The sequence below is a fragment of the Dipteris shenzhenensis genome, chromosome 33 (assembly GCF_047967505.1).
Source record: "Dipteris shenzhenensis isolate YYH24624 ecotype China chromosome 33, Dip_SZ_1.0, whole genome shotgun sequence".
Classification (NCBI taxonomy): domain Eukaryota; kingdom Viridiplantae; phylum Streptophyta; class Polypodiopsida; order Gleicheniales; family Dipteridaceae; genus Dipteris; species Dipteris shenzhenensis.
This window is the reverse complement of record NC_141628.1, coordinates 31,982,910-32,002,611: the sequence shown is the minus strand read 5'-3', so window position 1 is coordinate 32,002,611 and position 19,702 is coordinate 31,982,910. Positions and strand designations below refer to the sequence as shown.

Below are 19,702 nucleotides of genomic sequence, written 5' to 3'. Positions count from 1 at the left end.
CTCCCTCCTACCTGCTGCTCCCCCCGCCTCCTCCCTCCTCTCCCCCCGACCCCCCGCCTCCCCCCCTGGCTCCCCTCCCTCGCTGCTGCAGCCCCCCCCATGCTGCTGCAGCCTCCCCTTGCGCGCCACCTCCTCCCCCACGCGGTGCCTCCTCCCTCCCCTGCCTCCTACCTACTGCTCCCCCCCCCCCCCTCTCGTCCACTCCTCCTCTCCTCTCCCTCCTCCTTGCTGCCCCCCCTATCCCCTTGCTGATTCCTCCTCTGCTCATCCTCTCTCTCCCTCCTTCCTTTCACCCTCTTCCCTCATCTGGAGTACCCTATTCTCCGTTAGGGGTCTCTGGGGCTTCAGGAAAGCGGATGGAGTTCTTCCTTGTGTTTGAATCGGCCTTTTCCACCTCGATTGACAAATGGGTTCCCACTTAGTCAATCCGTTACCGCCCACACCGGCCGCAAGAACCATCACTTTCTCAAAAGACGAGCTACAGCAATTGCAAAAGGATTTGGAGCATGAGTGTTCCACGACTCTCTTCGCACGCATTCATGGCTCCCACCCCTCCAGGTCACAAGCTAGAGATTGGATGCTTGCGGCAGTTCCCCAGGAGCTCGCCCCCCACCTTAAGGATGTTCGTTTGTTGGGACGAGGTTTCTTTCAGGTGTGCCTAGATTCCTCGGACGTCATGAGCGACCTGCTACAGGCTGGGTTTCTATTTCTACAAGAGGATTTTTTTCTTCCCCTTTCAACTGGGCTTTGACCCAGTTGAAGAACACAAGCAGGGAGTTTCAGTTTTCATCAGGTTCTTTGGTCTCCCCTCTGTTTATCAGGCTTCTTTCAATTATTGGAGAGAGGTTTGGTGTGGTAGCAGAGATCCCCCCTCTTCCTGGCGAGCCCTCTTCGGCTGTTGAGGCGGTCAGGATGGATGGGGTATCCAGGATTAGGGTCATTGTCCAAGACTCTAATATTTCAGATGACCACATCATGCTACAGCGACCCGCCGATGGGTCCTTCTTCCGCCAGAGATTTGAGGTTGCAGGTCGGCAGGACCAGTGCAGGATTTGCAGATCCTCGGGGCACTTCGCCAGAGATTGCCCAAAGAAGAAAAAGAGGCCCAGAAAGCAACCAGCTCGTACTAGCTTATGACAGAGAGCAGGAGCAAGACTTACCGCTCCACAGGCACCGCCTTAGACATGGGCTCCCCTCCCTCCAAGGGCTACTTGAGTCCCTCCTGCACCCCGCACCACCTTTGGCCCACGGTGGGTTCCGGTCGCGGTTAGGCCCTCTACTTCAGATAACACATCCACTGCTCCGGAGGCTACCCCCTTGGAGCCTCGAGAGGAGACTAGTGTGCAGGAGCCTTGTTCGATTCCACCCCAGGATCAGGCTGTACCCTCCTCAGCAGCCTAGGTTGTTGGCACCTCATGTGCATCACTTCTTGATCAGGACTCAATACAGGTGCCTCCTTCTGTGGATAGAGGGAAGGGGGTCTTACATTCTATCCCTGCTTCGGTAGGAAGCCTTCACACCTCCTCCCCAGGACTGGCTCAGTGGAACTCCTTTTTCGCTCTGGAGAACTTCTCTGACCTCCCAGATGATGATTTTATACCTTCCACTTTCAGAGCTAGTTATCGGCATCCCTCTTGAGATCTCTCTCTCTCTCTCACCTGTGGACTTTTCTCCCCTTGGACCTCGTGTGTATGGCAGGAGGTCGGGTAAGGTATTCCAACCTGCTTCCTCCCATCGATGAGGATAGCCAGTTGGAATATACAGGGATTGGGCGGCATCCCTCATCGCCGCCGCAGACAGCTGATCATGAATCAGCTCCATCCGGGTGTTTCAGGTGGTTCCCTAGACATGCTTTTTCTTCAAGAACACAAACTGGATGTCAGAGATTGCTCCAAGTCTGGTAAGCTGCTTTCAGGCCAGACTTTTTGGCTTCCTGCCTTGGGAACCAGCAGAGGTACATGCATATCAGTTTCAGATTCTATTCTCCCTCTGATCATTGGACACGGTACCATTATTCCCTCCAGGGCCCAGTGGGTTTTACTTCTGATTGACGGACGTAAGGTTGGTTTCCTCAACCTCTATGCTCCGAACAATAGAGGGGACCGCGTTCTGTTTTGGAAAGAGTTGCTCTTGTGGGCTGACATTGCAGATTCATGGATTATTAGAGGTGACTTCAACATCATTGAGGCACCTTCTGATAAGCAAGGAGGCAGAGAAGGTGGTATTCATTTCCTCGAGAGAGCAGCTTGGGATGCCTACTTGTTCACGTTCAGTGGCAGAGATGTTTGGTCAGATGATGAATTTCATGTTCAGTCTCAGTCACTTTTGTTTTCATGGTTGAACCATAGGGTGCAGATGCCTATCCATGCCTGGATTGACAGATTCTATGTGGATGAGTGGGCTCTTGATAGAGGGGGGACAGTTTGCATTGCACCTGGTGTTTCCACTTCCGACCATTTTCCGGTAGTTTTGTCCATCTCAGAGCCCCATCTGAGAGGACGGTCTCACAGTATCAGGATCCCCGATGCCTTATACACGGATGAGACCTTCACAGAGGCAGTCTTGGAGATGTGGGTTTCTCACATGCAGGGGGGTTGGCCGGTCCCTCACATGTGGCCACATCACTTGCCAATATCAGGGTCTTTTATCACTCCGTTGCTAGTCGGCGAGGTGAGATACTCAAGCGGGAGATTGGTATCCGCCGACAGTTGGCAGCCTTGGAGAGGGAGGAGCAGAAACGACCGTCTGATGCTTGGGTACAAGAGCGCCTTGCTACGGCAAGGGCTCACTTGTAGACATTGCTTGATCAGAGAGCAGAGTATGCCTTCCATGCACGGGAGTCCTTTTGGATACAGATGGGAGGGAGAGTCAATAAACACTTTTTCTCTACACTTGGTCCCAGACATAGTAGAGAGAGTATCAGGCAGCTTATTGACTCTGACGGCGTTTTGCAGTCTCATCCGGATACCGTAATGCACTTAGCGACAGCTTTCTATGCCTCCCTTCTTTCCGCAGATCTTGACACACAGGCCAGAGATGTGGCTAGAGATGAGATTTGGCAGAGTTTACCTATGTTGGTCACACCAGAGATGATATGCTCACTTGATGCATGCTTTACTAACACAGAATTCAAGAGTGCTCTCTCTTACAGGGCATTTGGGACTCGGGTGAGATGCCTGACTCACTGACCGAGGGACTCATATACCTTATCCCGAAAGGTGGCAATAGGAATTTTGTATACAGTATCCCATTGGAGACCCATCACTCTTTTGGGCACTCTGTACAAAATCCTGGCCAAGGCGATCAGTAGGCTAGGAATTACGGCTAGCCTTCACAGCCTTGTACTTGCACTTTAGTTGCACACTCTTGCACTTGAGTGCTTGCTGCAATAAGATGTATTGTTCAATAATTGCCTCCATTGCTGCTTCTGTTGTCAATCCCATCAGTGGTATTAGAGTAGGTTCTGACCCTGCCTAAGCTCCTGCAACTGCATCTCCCGGCTGCCTCTCCTTTGGTCGCCATTTGCTGCGCAGCAAGTCGACTCCTCTTTTCCGGACCAATCTTCACTATGAGACGCGTGATGCATGCACGCTTGAGCAGAGGATATGCTTCATTGGCTAGACTAGAGAGGCAATGCTTCCGCTCTCACTTTCAGGATCCACGAACTAAAGGGTTGCTTTTTGACTCCTTGGTCCGCCCACCAAGGATGTATGGCACTCCATGCTGGGGGCCAGACTTGTCGGATACAAAGTGGATCAGGGTGGAGTAATTACAGGCTCTCATGTTATCACGAATGGTCCGTGGTAAGCCATCTGTTCCTCACTAGATCATTCGGGCGGAGTTTGGGTCACCCCCATTACAGCTAGATGCTGCAGTTCAAGTCATCACGTATCTGTACTGAGTCAGGGAGTATGGGGATTACACCTTTGGGCGTTACAGGATACCATGGTTAGCACTGTCCTCTTCTATGGCACTTGCTGCAGGGGGAGACCAGAGGTGCTGGTATGCACATACAGAGAAATGGTTTGAGGGGCTAGGGCTTCACATGGACAGACTACCTCCATTCCAGTACAGCATGGATGCTCCGTTCTCTCCCCTCCTATCACACGAGGTCAACTAGGTTATCCGTGAGGATCTACTGCAACTGCACACATTCCGGACTTGGTTGAGCCCGAGTGATCTCCCAGTGAAGCTAGGCTTCTACAGAGATCACTTCTTACATATCACAGCAGAGGGTTTCATTGATCCACCAGGATACACGCAGATTCACCTACTCCACTCGCTGAGGATCTCTCTTGGGCAGTTCCGGGCCTCTCTTCGCATAGACTTCGTATTGAGAGCGGCAGAGCAGAGCGGTTACCCAGGGAGAGACAGACAAAGGAGCATTTCATCTTCAGGTGTCCTATTTACTATGAGATCCGAGGGCGTTTCTACTGCCTCTTCAGAGATAGTTATGGGGTTTTGGCCTGTTTCCTCTTCTACCCAGACTAGTGGTGTTTGGCTGGTTTCATTCGTGAGGTGTTTAGACATCGCAAGAGGATACTCCGAGCATGAAGACAGGAGCAGACTTCTTCCTCGACTGATACCTCTCAGAGCTCTATCACATAGTTCTTTCAGCCAGATCACATAGACCCCCACGAGACGAGACCTCGACAGGACCGTGACCCGGAGCCTATGACCCGACAACTCAACAGCTCATTGTATTAGGTTTTTCACAGTCTCATAGACCCATCGGTCTTCCGAAGATTTTAATAAACTTTCTTTCTTTCTTTCTGCTGCAGCTAGCTAACCAGTTTGACCAACTCTTGTGGCCATTTTCTACAACTGTTTGCTGCGCAGATAGTCACTGCCCAAGCAGCTTCAGTGTTGCATTGAGGTCGTTCATTCTTCAATCTTCCATACTCAACTAGGCGCGCCAACACTCAAGAGGAGCTTCTCTTGCTTTCAACCGGTGCCACCAATCTTGTGCAAGAGTCTCGCCTCTTGTGACTGGGCCTTGCTCCACATTGTTGCCGATGAACAACATAACAGTGTGCAGTTTTGATAGGCTTGATATTTTTCTTTGTGTGTACAAACTGTATGGAATTTATCAGGTACACCTAACAGTGTCTTGCACTCAGATTGCATCAGCTATCTGTCAGTTTGGAGGACTTGCCAAGGAACTGTGCGGAAATCATTTCTTGCCATGGACTCTTGCTTCATTCAAGGTTTCTCTGCACAGAAAACTGAAATTTGTGTCTTATTGCATTTACTTCACAGGCTGCGCAAATTTCTCTTTGAACAGTCTAGGCCCACTTTACCCTATTTATTGGCACATTTGAGCTTTGCAGATTGAGGCTTTTGTTCCCTTTGTTTTTGCAATAGGCCCACATGCCTCAAAGTTTGACTTTGACTGCACATCATTTCATTAGCAGCATCGTGCAACCAATACATTTTACTCAAGTTCCGTGCAGGCTATTGACCTTGTGTGGTCGAAATCAGACATTTGCACTTGCCTTAATACCGTCATTTGATTCACTAAGATTTCTTTGGGTTCTTTGAATTTGTGACTTACAATCAATGGCAAACAATGATATCTTTGGCATGCTTGCTCCTGAAAACAAGCTTGATGGCACCAACTAGCCCGTCTACATGATGCATCATGTGTTGGTGGCCAAGAATTTATGGTATATCATCGCAAATTTTGAGATGAGACCTCTGTCATAGGCACCTACCATTGCACCCCTCACTACAGGTGGTTGTAATGTTGTTGACTATTAATCTTTTGTCACTGTTGCCCCAGTGCCTCTAACTCAAGAATATTTCGTAAAGATGCTCAGGCTGATGCCTTAATTGCATTATCAGTTAAGAGGATGATCATCCCTCAGATCAGGTCTTGCAGGACTGCAAAGGATGTTTGGGATAAATTAGTCTCATTGTATCGGATACGCAATGAAGTGTTACATATTTGCGGAAGCAGTTAGATGCCTTGAAGATGGATGAGGAGGAAAGGCCTCGATGCCTATCTACCAAAGGTCAAGGACACTAAAGAGCAATTGGTCAACCTGGATGAGGTTGTGCTAGATAGTCCAATTGTGTCCACGACACTTAATGGACTTCCTTACTCATATCAAGGTTTGCAACAACATTGAGGTTCGTGGCCATGAGCAATCCCAACCGTTACAATCACGTGATCGTGCATTTGCTACCGATCATAAGGAAAATGCAAAGCAACGAAGACTTGTAGGACAATTTACAGTCTTGGTTTTACATGTCATCTGAACTGGGTGCTATTGTACTTTGTATATGCTCTTTAATGTCAATGCATCGTTTTGCAATTATCTTTTGTCAATTTTGATTGCTTTTCCGATAGGTAATATCATGAAATATCTATTGTTCTTCTACAATTTACCTATATAATTTGCATGCATTCAATCATAAAATTCTAGGGGGGGAAATGGACTCGGAGTTTTTTGGGAGGGCAAGAGGAATGCAAAAAGGAGAATATTTGGTCAAGGATCTCTCTCCTTCCTTCACCCCTGCTCTCTACGGCTTGCAAACCTGATCTTGCGCTGAATTAAAAACCTGTTACAGTGTTTACTAAAAAGTGCCTTCTCGGCTTTTCCCCTTTGTGTCTATGCAAATCAGCAATGCCTAATTTCCTCAGTCAACTTTGAGATTTGGTTTTGAAATGGAAGAGGCATGGGGTCAGGGTGAAACCTTCATTAAAATATGGCCTTTTTTATGAAAAGTTTTGCTTTTTTTCTGGTTTCTGTTGATTGCACTAATTTTCGGTACTAGAGAATCTATTTTAATTTGCAAAGATTGTGATGTGGATAACTTTCTAGGAAAATTGTTCATGTAAATATATACCTCGACTAGAAACAAAACACATGTTCAAAAGTAGGAGATGCAACTTTGGTGATAAAACACTGCTTAGGTTCCAATTCCTTATAAATCAAAATGCTGAGGCCAGACACCTAGATTGAATCCCATCAACATCTAAATAGATATTAAGCTCAAGGATTAAACAAACTTTACTTGCTTTCTTTTAGATAAAAAAAGATGCACATGCTTGAATAGGGAATAAATGGAAGATGCACGTGAGCATACCGTCATTTCTGGCAATGCGTTCAACTTTTTCACAAAATCTTTCAGGTCTGAAACAGTTTGGTTCTGCATAATTAATTCCACACAAATATCGTGTTAAGAAGCCAAGATATGCTTTAGGCATGAACCGTGGAAAATTATATATAAATGAGAAACTCACAAAATCTTTGGAAAAACCACAGATCATAAAGCGAATTGGCCACAAAATTAGTGGTGGTAAGATTGGCAGGACAATTCAAGCTATAAGAAAATATTTCAACTCGGAATATGTACTATTTCAATCCATTTCAAATATGTATAGATGTCAAAGGTAAGCATCTCAATGTAATCATGTTCTCTGTGTACTGCCAAAATCAACATTTCTCTACAAAGTTTCATATTAGAATTCACCATGTTTAGAAATGCATGTAAGCCGCTACTTGAACTTCATATTAGCTCGCAAGGTCTTGGTTTGCCACAAGTCCTCCTAGCTAAATGGGGTACGTAGCATCTTGCAGGACTTCTTCACTACGTAGAATCAAGCACTTCTTGAGGGTTTTAAGGAAAATTATTTATGAACATCTGGATAGACATATCGTAGCATATCAATGGTATCATGGGCACTTTAACTTTGAAGGGATGGTACAATTAAGACTTGAGGCTACAAAAATAAGGATCTACCAACCAAGCTTGTACTCAGGGTCTGGGACAGCTTTAAAGACAATCCCAATAAAAGGGTGGTGTCACAGGGACGTGAAGTTATGAACCGTGACTAACTTTGGCTTAGGGGGCTAGCCCAGGGGAAGCGACACTTCCCAAAAGTCCCTAGGTGCACACACTAGGCCTACTGCTAGGGGCAAGGCAAGGTTTAGAGGGGTCTTAAAGTTAGGCCCAAGGAAACCAATGTTTCATTGGTTAGAAGGGGTTAGGATTTTAATGTGAGGGGCAAACCAATGTTCCATTGGTTTGCAAGGGTTAGAGCTTTAATGAGGGGGCCATGTGGCGTTCCCTCATGCATACCTACCCTCTTCCTCTCTTCCCAAGGCCAACATACGTTTTCTATGCGGTGATTCATTTTTCACGGATTTTTGGGAGATCGCCTTTTCCTCACGTTACTTGCTGTTGCACGATTTTCGAGGCTGCTCCTTTGCTCACAATTTTGGCACGAATCCCAAGGCGCTTTAATCATTGGCAGTATGGAGTCCTATGCACGCTGTAGGTTGTACGGCTATTGCACGCTCCTCAAGGTCACCGTATGGCTGTACGGACCTGCTGTTGGTGATTTGAAGCAGCCGTGCTGCTGGTGGGCCCTTTGTGCATTTGTACGGTTGTCTTTTGCTGCAGGCACGCTTCCCAAGATTAGCTGTACGGGCTTTTATGATTGCTTTGCACGTAGACGAGGCTCCACTGTGTGTCGGATAGGTCTAGTTCCCAACAAGTGCTACCATACATGCTTGCAGGTCAAACCAACGAGTCAAAAAGGAGAACCTTGGTCCACGGGTCCTAAAAGTGCGAGTGGAAGCACTATCTCTTTAGTCGGCCCAGGGAGGTGTAACCTCTACTTAGGCGGGCCTACATCGCCGGTCTCATCGTGAAGATAGGTCCAGAGAACAGAACTCCCAAGTACGTGTATGATGAAACGATCTCAACTAGTGCCCTGTCAAAAGTAAATTGCTCTCTATGTGCAACTACTTTGGAGGTGTTGAAGATCATAACCTTGGTTTTACCCAGGTTGACCTTCAAGTCATGAGACTCGCAAAAAGCCAGTAGTGCATCTAGATGTCTCTAAAGCCCCTAAGCGGACAAGGATAAGAGCACGACATCATCAACCTACAAAAGAATCTGGAGCAAGTAATCGCCTAGAGAACAACCAGCTTCTCCTAGTGTCCTCATAAAAGACTCAAGCTCCTCTATGTAGAGGCTAAACAAGGTCGATGAGAGTGGACAACCTTGTTTGATCCCAATGGTGCTCATGATCTCATATGTCCATCCGCCCCCGCGTCCAAACCCTGCTAGAAACCCTCTCATAAAGTGCCATAACAGCCCAAACTATCTTTGGCCCATAAACTCCTACAACCGCCTGATGAGTCGTGCTCGAGGCACTATAGAAGGCTTTGCAAAAATCCACAAAGCAGAAATATACCCTCGGCCTCCATGTCCTGGGCTCCTCTATAACACTCCTAAGTGTCAGGATGTGATCCATGGTCCCATGGTCACGTCGAAAGCCCGCATGTCCATCTGCTCTGAGTCCATGCATCTCTACATAGCGACTGATCTCCATATCTAGCACTGAAGCATATATCTTGGACATGACATGCCCGATCATAATGGTCATGTAGCTACTTGGATCCATGGGATCCCCTGTCTTGTGGATAGGTGCGATAGTGTTGTGGACGAGTAGCCGTCTTCATTCATGAGACCCACCCGGACTCCACTCAAAGGGCAATTACTGATTTTTTCAATCAAACAGTCCCAAAGAGACGACGCAGCTCAGGCCCAGTGCAAGAGACACAACAGACCCACCAACGCATTGATACACAGATGAGGCTTGGGGATCTCCCCTCCATGTTTGCTCAATCGGGGACACGGCCAATGGGGGTGACTGTGACGCTTGTCACACTTACCAAGGGTCTTACCCCTCCACGGTGTTGATCCCAAGCAAAGCCTCTATCTGCTGAGACCCTCCTATCCATTCTCAATGGCCCAGTGGACCCGGTTCCTTCAACAGCATAAAGAGGACTGTCACAGTGATACCACATTGCAAATCTCTCTCTTCCCATGGGTTCAAATAAATATTTTGGGTACTGATGCCTGCTTAGTAGCTCCACCCATTTTGCTCATTATATCTAGTTTTTCAGTCTCATAGATCCTTTTTGCTTTTGAAGACTTTAATAAACTTGCTTTCTTTGTTTCTCCATCCAACATCTATTCAACAAGAACTAACCTTGAAATTGAAGACTACCCTCACCTAAACCTATATCAAGTGCTGCTCCCCCTCCCTCAGCCCGTCCCTCCCTCTCTCCCCTCAGCCTGTCCCTCGCCCCCTCCCTGCTGCTCCGCCCCCTCCCCCTGCCTGTCCCTCGTCCCCTCCCCCTGTTCCGCCCCCTCCCCCCTGCTGTTCCGCCCCCTCCCCCTGCCTTTCCGCCCCCTCCCCTGTTCCGCCCCCTCACCCTGCTTGCCCTTCGCCTCCCCCCTGCTGTTCCGCCCCCTCCCTGCTGTTCCGCCCCCTCCCTGCCTGCTCTCCCACCCCCTCTCTTCCTCTCAGCCCTCTCCATACCTCTCAGTCTGCTCCCCCCCGCCTCCTCCCTGCTTCTCCGCCCCCTCCCCCCCCCCCTTTCCTCCCCTTCCCTTCTCTCCTTCCTCTCCCTCTCCCTCTCCTTCTTCTCCACTCCCTCTCAGCCCTCCCCTCCAGCGCCCCCTCCCTCCCTCTCAGCTTGCCCCTTTCCCCTCTCAACCCCTCTCCTCCTTCCCTCCCCTTCCTTGCCTCCTTTCCCCTCCTTCTGCCCCCTTTTCTCCCGCAGCTTTTTTGGAACGGAAGGAGCCTTTAATTTGTTAGAGTCGGCCTCCTCACCTTGATTGGCGATGGATACTCCGTCAGCCAATCCTACTCCACCTCCACCGGCCGTGAAAACTATCACTTTCTCTAAAGACGAGTTGCAGCAGCTCAAGAAGGATGTAGAGATTGAATGCTCTACCACGTTGCTAGCACGCATCTTCGGGTCTCACCCCTCCAGATCCCAAGCCAAAGACTGGATGCTTGCGGCTCTCCCCCCAGACCTCACTCCACGATTGTTAGATGTCCGTCTTCTGGGACGAGGTTTTTTCCAGGTTGTTTTTGACACTCCAGAGGCTGCGAGCACTGTGCTCAAGGCTGAGTTTTTACACCTGGGACACAGGAAGATCTTCTTTGAAGCCTTTCACATTGGTTTCGACCCAGTAGAGGCAGATAAGAAAATCTTCTCGCTCTTCATCAGGTTCCCCGGGCTTCCCCAGGTTTACCATCGACTTCTTTCTGTTATTGGGGAGCATTTTGGCGCAGTTGCTGAGATCCCACCCCTCCCTGGGTTGCCATTGACTGCAGCAGAGGCAACCAAGGCTGATGGGGTTCCTAGAGTTAGGGTCCTTTGCAAGGATCCTAACCTCAAGATGGATCACGTTATGATCCAGCGCCCGGATGGTTCCTTTTTTCGCCAGAGAGTAGAGATTTCAGGCAGGCAGGACCAGTGCAAGATTTGCAGGACCTCGGGACACTTTGCCAGGGATTGCCCCAAGAAGAAGAAAAGGCCCAAGAAGCCCTCTGGTACAGCTACCGCCCCAGGGCATCGACAGGGGGGACAGGGGGGTGGTTCAGACCCAGCACTTGCCCCTCGACCTCGACAGAGGGGTGGTACAGGTCCAGCTCCTGCTCCTCGTCCTTCGCTTGGCGGTCCTCCTCAGTTAGGTGGTGGTACAGGTCCAGCACCTATTCCTCGGCCTCGACAGGGGGTGGTACAGGTCCTTCACCTACTCCTCGACCCCCACCTCCCTCAGGCACACGCGACGCTCTACAGTGGGTTCCAGTACGTGTGCAGGTCCCTCCTTCAGTTCACGAGGGTACCTTAGTAGACTCTGCTTCACCTCGAGCTGTCCCTCCTGTCTCACCATGCACAGTCCGAGACGCTGAAGCTTCGACCTCCTCCCCAGTTGCAGCTTCTTCCTTAGATCCAGCGGTGCCAGATGCTCCTCTTGAGGCAGGAGAGATCTCCGCGGCTGGGCAGACACAGGATAGAGAGCATTCCTCACTTCCTCCCTTGGATAGGGGGAAGGGGATAGCTATTGATCCTCTTCCCTCACAAGGGATCCTTCGCACTCCGGTGTCTGGCTTGCTCCACAGGAACTCGTTTTCAGCCTTGGCAGAGAGTTCAGATTTCCCAGAGGAGGAGTTTGTGCCCGCTACTTTTGGGGAGCCAGTAGTTGGGTTTCCTATTGACAGGGCTTCTTCTTTAGGTGCCAGGATTCTTTCCCCTGTTGATTTTCCACCACTTGGTTCCATCCCTCCCTCCTCGAGCAGGAGGTCTTCCCCTGTTGAGGGGTTTGTTTCCGCCACTAGGTTGGGTAAGGTGTTCCACTCTACATCCTCCCATCGATGAGGATTATGAGTTGGAACATACAGGGCCTAGGTGGCGTCCCACATCGCCGCCGTAGACAGCTGATCCGGGATCAGCTTCATCCAGGTGTTACTGGGGGTTCCATTGATATATTATTTATTCAAGAGCACAAGCTGGATTATAGAGATTGTGCCAAGTCAGGCAAGTTGCTTTCTGGCCATACTTTTTGGTCGCCTGCCTTGGGCACCAGGGGAGGCACTTCTATTTCAGTTTCGCAGTCGGTTCTCCCCTTAGTTGTTGGGCACGGAGTCATTATCCCCTCTAGAGCTCAGTGGATTATTCTTTTGATTGGAGGGCGTAAGGTTGGCTTCCTTAACCTATATGCCTCCAACATTAGAGGGCAACGTGTCCTTATGTGGAAGACTTTGCTCTCCTGGGCCCCCATTGTGGATTCATGGGTGATTGGAGGTGACTTTAACATGGTCGAGTTACCGTCAGACAAAAAAGGGGGTAGAGAAGGCGGGCTTCACTCTTTGGAGAGAGCAGCTTGGGATGCCTTCCTTTTCCATTTCTGTGGCAGAGATACTTGGTGTGATGATGCCTTTCTTATTCAGCCACAGTCCCTCCTGTTCTCTTGGTCGAACAGGAGGCAACAGATGCCTATTCATGCACGCATTGACAGATTTTATGTAGATGACTGGGCACTAGACAGAGGTGGATTGGTATGCATTGCTGCGGGGGTTTCCACTTCAGACCACTTCCTTGTTGTGCTGGCTATCTCAGAGCCTCACTTGAGAGGCCGGTCTGCCAGCATCAGGATTCCAGATGCCTTTTACACAGAGGAGGACCTTACAGAGGCAGCCCTACAGATATGGTTTGCTCATGTCCAGGGTGGGCAGCCACATCCATCACATGTAGCCGCTGCCCTTTCTGGTATTAGCAACTTCTACTGCTCAGTTGCTTGTACCAGGAGACGAGATATTCTCAGACGTGAGATTGGTGTTCGCCAGCAGTTGGCAGCTTTGCAGAGGGAAGAGCAGAAACAGCCTTCAGATGCTTGGATTCAGAAGCGCCTTGCTGCAGCAAGGGCTCATCTGCAGTTATTGCTTGCTCAGAGAGCAGAGTATGCCTTTCATGCACGGGAGTCCTTCTGGATTCAGATGGGTGGTAGAGTCAATAAACACTTTTTCTCTACTCTTGGTCCTAGACATAGTAGAGAGAGTGTATCCCACCTTATTGACTCACATGGGGTTTTACAGACAAAGCCTGATGACGTCTTACGCATAGCTTCAGATTTCTATGCCACCCTCCTTACTGCTGATCCTGAGACACGCGATAGAGAGGATGCTAGACATGCTATTTGGCAGAGTATCCCTGTGTTGGTGAATCCGGATATGCATGTTCTACTCGACGCACCTTTCACCAACACAGAGTTCAGGACTGCACTTTCAGCCCTTCACAAGGGCAAGTGCCCAGGTTTAGATGGCCTCACCCCGTCTTTTTTCATTGCATTTTGGGATATGATTGGAGACTATATTACTTCAGCCATGCAGGCCATTTGGGACTCTGGTGAGATGCCTGGGTCGCTTACAGAGGGTCTCATCCACCTTATCCCAAAAGGAGGTAGTAGAAATTTATTGTCCCAGTGGAGGTCTATCACACTTCTGGGGACTTGTTACAAGATTCTGGCCAAGGCTATCAGCCTCCGATTGCAGCTACTTCTCCCTGATCTTATTCATGACACTCAGACGGGTTTTGTGCATGGCAGAAGTATTTTTGATAACATTTTTTCTTTCTGGGAAGCTTCAGAGTGGGCCATGCAAAGTGGCCAGAATCTTGTCATTCTACTATTGGATTTTGAAAAAGCTTATGACAGAGTAGATTGGAGTTTTTTGGAGGGAACCCTTCTACGCTTTGGATTCACTGATGTTTGGATCAGAGGTGTTTCCTCTTTGTACAGATCAGCCCATAGCCAGGTACTTATTGGTGGGGTAAGGGGTGAGAGATTTCAGATTTCGAGATCAGTCCGTCAGGGATGCCCCCTTGCTCCTTTCCTTTTTTTGTTCGTGGCCGAAGCTATGAGTATCTATGTTAGATCTCAAGCTGACATCTTTGGGCTGAGACTTCCCATCAGAAGAGAAGAGGAGCTACTTGACAGTGAGTTGGCTGACGACACAGCGATTTATTTGGATGCCTCTCCACAGACGCTCACTTCTTTCAGGACAGCATTGGATTTATTTTGCTTGGCGGCAGGGGCGCAGATAAATTGGCATAAATCCAATGGCTTTTGGATCAGTGATGAGGACACTCCAGTTTGGGGGCTTGACATAGGGTTCACTTGGGTTCAGAGGGGTGTGCCTATCAGGTATTTGGGCTGCCAGGTCGGCTTGGGTATTTCTACCACGCAGCAGTTTGCTCCCGTGTTGGAAAGCATCAGAAGGAAGCTTCTCTTTTGGAGCTCAGCCAAGCTGGATCTTGCCTCTAGAGTTGTGGTGGTCAACCAGGTCCTCTTGGCCACAGCTTGGTTTATATGTTCATGTTGGTGCCATTCTAGGGACTGCATCATTCAGCTCAGAAGACCGATCAGGAACTTTCTCTGGAGTGGGCTTGATGGCACAGCAGATGCCTTAGCCAGGGTGGCTTGGGAGACCCTCATCCTCCCTACACAGAATGGGGGTCTAAATATTATTGATCCAAATTTACAGTGCAGAGCTTTACTTTGCAAGATGGTGGTGCGAGGACTTATGCCAGGACAGGAACCGTGGAAGGACTTTCTTATCAGCAGCATACAGAGGTGCACACCTTCCTCAGGAGGAGACTGGATGAGCAGTGTTAGATGGATCTTCACCACAGCACACCTCAGGTCACCTTCGTCCCCTCTCATGGTTGCCATTCTGAAAGCTTGGGCCAATTTCAGAAGCTCTCTTCGGAGGATTCCTCCTTCCTCCCAGGAAGAGATTGATAGGCAGCCCATCATGTGGAACGACAGTATTTTAGATGATCTTGGTAGGCCACTGGGTGCCTCACTCTACATGCAGTGGGCCAGGTGGGAGAGGGGACCTGATTCTTCTTTAGGCTTGGAAAGCTTTCCGTAGGCTTCCAGAGGAAACCAAATCAAGGTTGACAGGACATCTCAAACGGAGTGCAGGGAGGATCTTGCAGATTGAGGCAGCCCTTCCAGAGGCTTGGATAGACACAGATGATATGCCACTCACTTCCTCCACTTGGGTAGGTACTTTCTCGAGAGGCGGGGTTCCGCTTCAGGTCTTAGCTTTCCGAGATGCACAGGAGGATGCTTTGGTTTTTAGTGTCCAGGATGGTGGCAGATTGCTCAGGTCCACAGAGGACATCTTGCTTGAGTCTGCTTTTCAGCCTATCAGGGTTGTAGGTCTTTTGATGCAGGGATCAGATTCAAAGTGGTTCTTAGACCCTGACCCCTAGCTACTCTCCACCGGGTCTTGGAGGCTCTGGCTCTATGGAGGAGTTCCCATCAGGTATTTACAGTGGGACCCCGGAGAGTAGGAGTGGATTGACGCGGGGCATCGAGAGAAGAGCATCCCCTTCTTTCGTTACACGGTCAGTAATGCCAGGAGATTTCAGCTCAGTAGTAGAGGTTGGAGACCCTCCAGAGTTCCTCATTGGGAGACTTTTGGTATTACTGCGGATCAGCAGAGGTACTTCTGGAGGAGGCTCTGGAAATCCCACAGGAATAGAAAGATCACTATCTTCTTTTGGCTTTCTATCCATAGAGAGATTGCAGTGAACCTTTGGAGGTCCAGATTCGGAGCCGACCCAACTTGCCCTCGTTGCCTTTCTGCTTCGGAGTCTATTCAGCATTGCTTATGGGATTGCAGACAGGCGAGATTGATTTGGATGGGGATAGCCAGGATCTTCAGTCACTTTGCCCATTCCCCACTTTTTATGACTTGGGGCTCGGTGGCTTGGCTTTCTCTTACAGGACCTCAGGTTTTCTATGAGGGAGTTGACTCCTCTCGGGCCATTTCGGTTCGACGTCATCGGGTTGAGTTCTGTTCGTTGGATGTGGTACCACACCGTCCTTTTACAACTGTACATGCCTCTGTGGATACTTCTAGGGAGATTCTAGCGAGCATAGGAGCCTGGCATATCTGGAGAGCCAGATGCACAGAGGCTATGGAGGGTACTCAGGTTCATCCCTCGCACACATTGGCTAGTATCTGGACAGACATCGTACACACTCTGATGGCCGTATGGACGGGTATGCAGGGGGACTCCCATGCAGCCTCAGCTAGGAGGGCTTCTTTCTTCAGGGAATGGAAGGATTCTCCTTTCTTCTCTGAATCTACTACAGGGTTGAGATGGCACTTTCAGCCTCAGCCTTGGCTTCTTTCCACCTCACTCTGAGGGGTTTTTTTATTTATCCTCATGATTTCATGATGTATTCCGCTTTGAGCTTGCTCTCGCGGGTTTTTGTTCTTACTTAATAGAAGTCTTTTTCATGGAAAAAAAAAAAAACCTATATCAAGAAGGAATAACCAAAGACAAGACCTATTGATAGACATAATCAGAGATTTACAAACAAAAAACATGATGCCTAAAAGGACAATAACACAATTACTAGATAACGAGTTAAAGAGGTGGAAGACAAAGTGGAATAGGGATGCAAAGAATTACAAGATGGGACTCAGAAAATAGAGAGGATGGAAAATAAAGTTCAAATGCTACAAGAAAGCCCTCTTAACTCCAATCCAAGGATAATCTCCATGTTCTCCTTTGAAGAACGTGTTTAAGGACTTTAAGCCACATGCAACAATTAAGAGGGCAAAAATATGAATCAATAAGCATCTAACAAAAGAGCACTACCTCTCAAGAAAAATGAAACTTGACAAATAAAGGAAGCAAGAAACAAAGGCACGATAGTATACTGGGAAAGCGCATGTGGGACAAAAGTAAAAATCAAGAGGAGAGAAAGCTAGGTGGATTCCTGAGGACAAAGAGGGATGGGAGACCTTAAGAATATGAGTATGCTCTATGGATGACATTAACATAGACAAAGAAGCCAAAGTGAGTCAAAAATGAGTGTACTAGGTGTCTAGGGGGTGTTTTATAGTCTAGTGAGTCCTATGGATGCCACGTATCCCATATGCATAGGTGTTCATATATGTCTGTGCGCTCTTATATAAGAGCTGTACTTGTCTAGTGTCAAATCAATCAAGTATCAAGCTACAAGCTCTTTGGTCTACATGTGAGTTCTCTCATTTTTGTTCATTGCTTTAGTCATTTCATTTCCATTTCATTATGTCTCCTTTTGAGTATCACTTCCTCTCTCCCTAGCCTACCCTCTCTCTCTCTCCCTCTTTCCACCATGTTCCTTCAGAGACAAGATGCTATGAGTTTGATAGAAGCTTTGCAACAACAGCAGAAATAGAAATTTGATAAGCAACTGCTAACAGACAAGGGTATTAAGGAAGGCACATTGGTCCCAACTTCAAGATCAATGGATGGAGACTGAAGCCCTATTTTCGAAGTTAAGGCCAGCCTGTTGGGATTAGGATGATGCCTAGGGTTTTGATGCTATGCTGCCTTATCTATTCAAAAATGGTTGACAAAGTCATGCCTTTCAGCCTGACCAAAGCCACGGCTAATTTTCAAAGGTTATGGCCAGATCAGATAGAAGCTCAGAATTTAGATGTTGTAGGAGCGGACTAGAAAATTTTGGGTGCAATTTCAGAAGAGCTAAAAGAGATAGACATTCTTATTGCAATTGAAATTTGGGAACATCAGTACAAAAAGATTGAAGGTTTCACAGATCACTACATTTGGAACAGTAAAGATTATACATGAGAGATGCCCTCTTAAACAAGTATCCATTGTCAAAGAAGACCTTTCAAGCAAATTATATGGCTTCAAATGGACACAGTACAAGAAAACATTTACTTGGCAGCCTGTTTGCTCTCCTCCCAAATCACCTATCTACAAATATCAGCACATATTAACTGAAGAACCCTTCTTTCCCTAAGCAGAAGGTGAGGTGATTTTGACAAGAACTTTAATGCAAGGAAACAATCACTTCAGATCCAAGGTAAAAGATCCCCATGGTTGGAAGATGACAATGGAGAAGAAGAGTTGAAATCAGTAAGAAATTCAAAGAATACACACAACATGACACAATGGGCAGGGGCAGACATCTCGTCACACAAAGGCTGTTTGATCCTAGAATTGTAAATTGCAGTGCTATGTACCCAAAATCAGCAGAATTTACATGCCAAACTCCTCAAGGGAGGAGTGTCGTAGACTATGTACTTATGCAGCCCCAAATGGAAAAAAAAAAACTCCGAACTACTATATTCACAAGAAACTAATGAGCCCCCTGCTTCTCACAGTGAATTCCTCTTTCCAAACTCAGCTGAGAAAATGGGACAAAGCAGGTTTAAGATGGACTACAAAAAATCAGACATCTATGAAACAGAAATAGAAAAATCACTTATTGAAAAGGAGTAGCCAGGTACAGCCAAGAAATGGATCAAGTACTCTTTGAAGAAAACATCAGGAAAGAACAAGGAAGATGCAAAGGGATGCTATGCAATGGCTGGTTTGATGAAGGATGCACAAAACCAGATTGGACTGGTTTTTTAGCTCTCTTGAAGGAAAGGGCATCAAGGAGAAAATATATAACATGACTTTCAAGAAGTTAAGGTTCTATCCAAAAGATTTTTGGAAGAACCTACATTCCAAAAGGCCAACTGAAATTGAAGTGGCTTGCGAGAGCTTGATTGCACACATCAGAGATCTTTAGGAGACCAATGAAGGAGCAGCTTGTATATACCTAGATGAATCCAGGAACATTCCAAACTCATCCTCTAAAAACACAACATAGTGCAGTTCCAATCTCATGATAGTCACTCATAAGGTTGAAAACCATAAACTCCATCATGCATAGCAGGGACTAGCTACTATAACATCCCCACTGACGTCATCAGCGCCCAACAGTGGGTGTAGACCATAGTATAAACATATGCTCTCACACATACAAATCCACAAACCCACACATACTTGAGCATCCATTTATACAAAGTCTTTGTACTGAGTTTCTGTCAGCACTCCGGAGGTGAAGGGCAGACTCAGCCATGACGAAGGCTAGCACTAAAGGAGAAGGCTAATCAAAAGGTAGTCCAAAATCTCTTCATTCAAGCTACAACTGCTTGTGAAGTCTAAACGTTTTCATTTTAGTCTCTCCCCAACGAGCAGCTTGTAAGTGGAAGACCTCAAATAGTCCTTTACAAAAACAACTTTTAGCCAAAGAAGTATCAAAAGGCATACAAAGTCTCATGAATGAAAAAGAAAAGACCCACAAGGTCTTATAGCGAAGATAATTGAATGGAGAGGAAATAATCTCCACCAAAAGACCCAATAAAAGTATGATTGAGGGTTTCCCACAAGGTTGGCAAGTCAATTCTTTGGTCCCAATGTTCGAAGGTGGAAAAAAGGAGGCTGTAAAGAACTAGAGGACAACTATGGTAAGCAGTCTCATGGCAAATTGTTTGGAAAGTTATTGGAGAAAAGAATAA

The 19,702-nt window shown here is 47.6% G+C and overlaps 1 protein-coding gene across 3 annotated transcripts in view; it reads right to left on the bottom strand.

Annotated features, from left to right (window-relative positions):
- ATVPS33 (Sec1/munc18-like (SM) proteins superfamily) overlaps window positions 1–19,702 on the bottom strand; it is a 237,513-nt gene that overhangs the window by 172,693 nt on the left and 45,118 nt on the right. For all 3 annotated transcript variants that reach the window (XM_087371482.1, XM_087371483.1, XM_087371484.1), the window contains one exon: window positions 7,093–7,155. In XM_087371482.1, coding sequence (XP_087227608.1) covers window positions 7,093–7,155 — 63 coding nt within the window. The remainder of the gene's footprint in view (window positions 1–7,092; window positions 7,156–19,702) is intronic.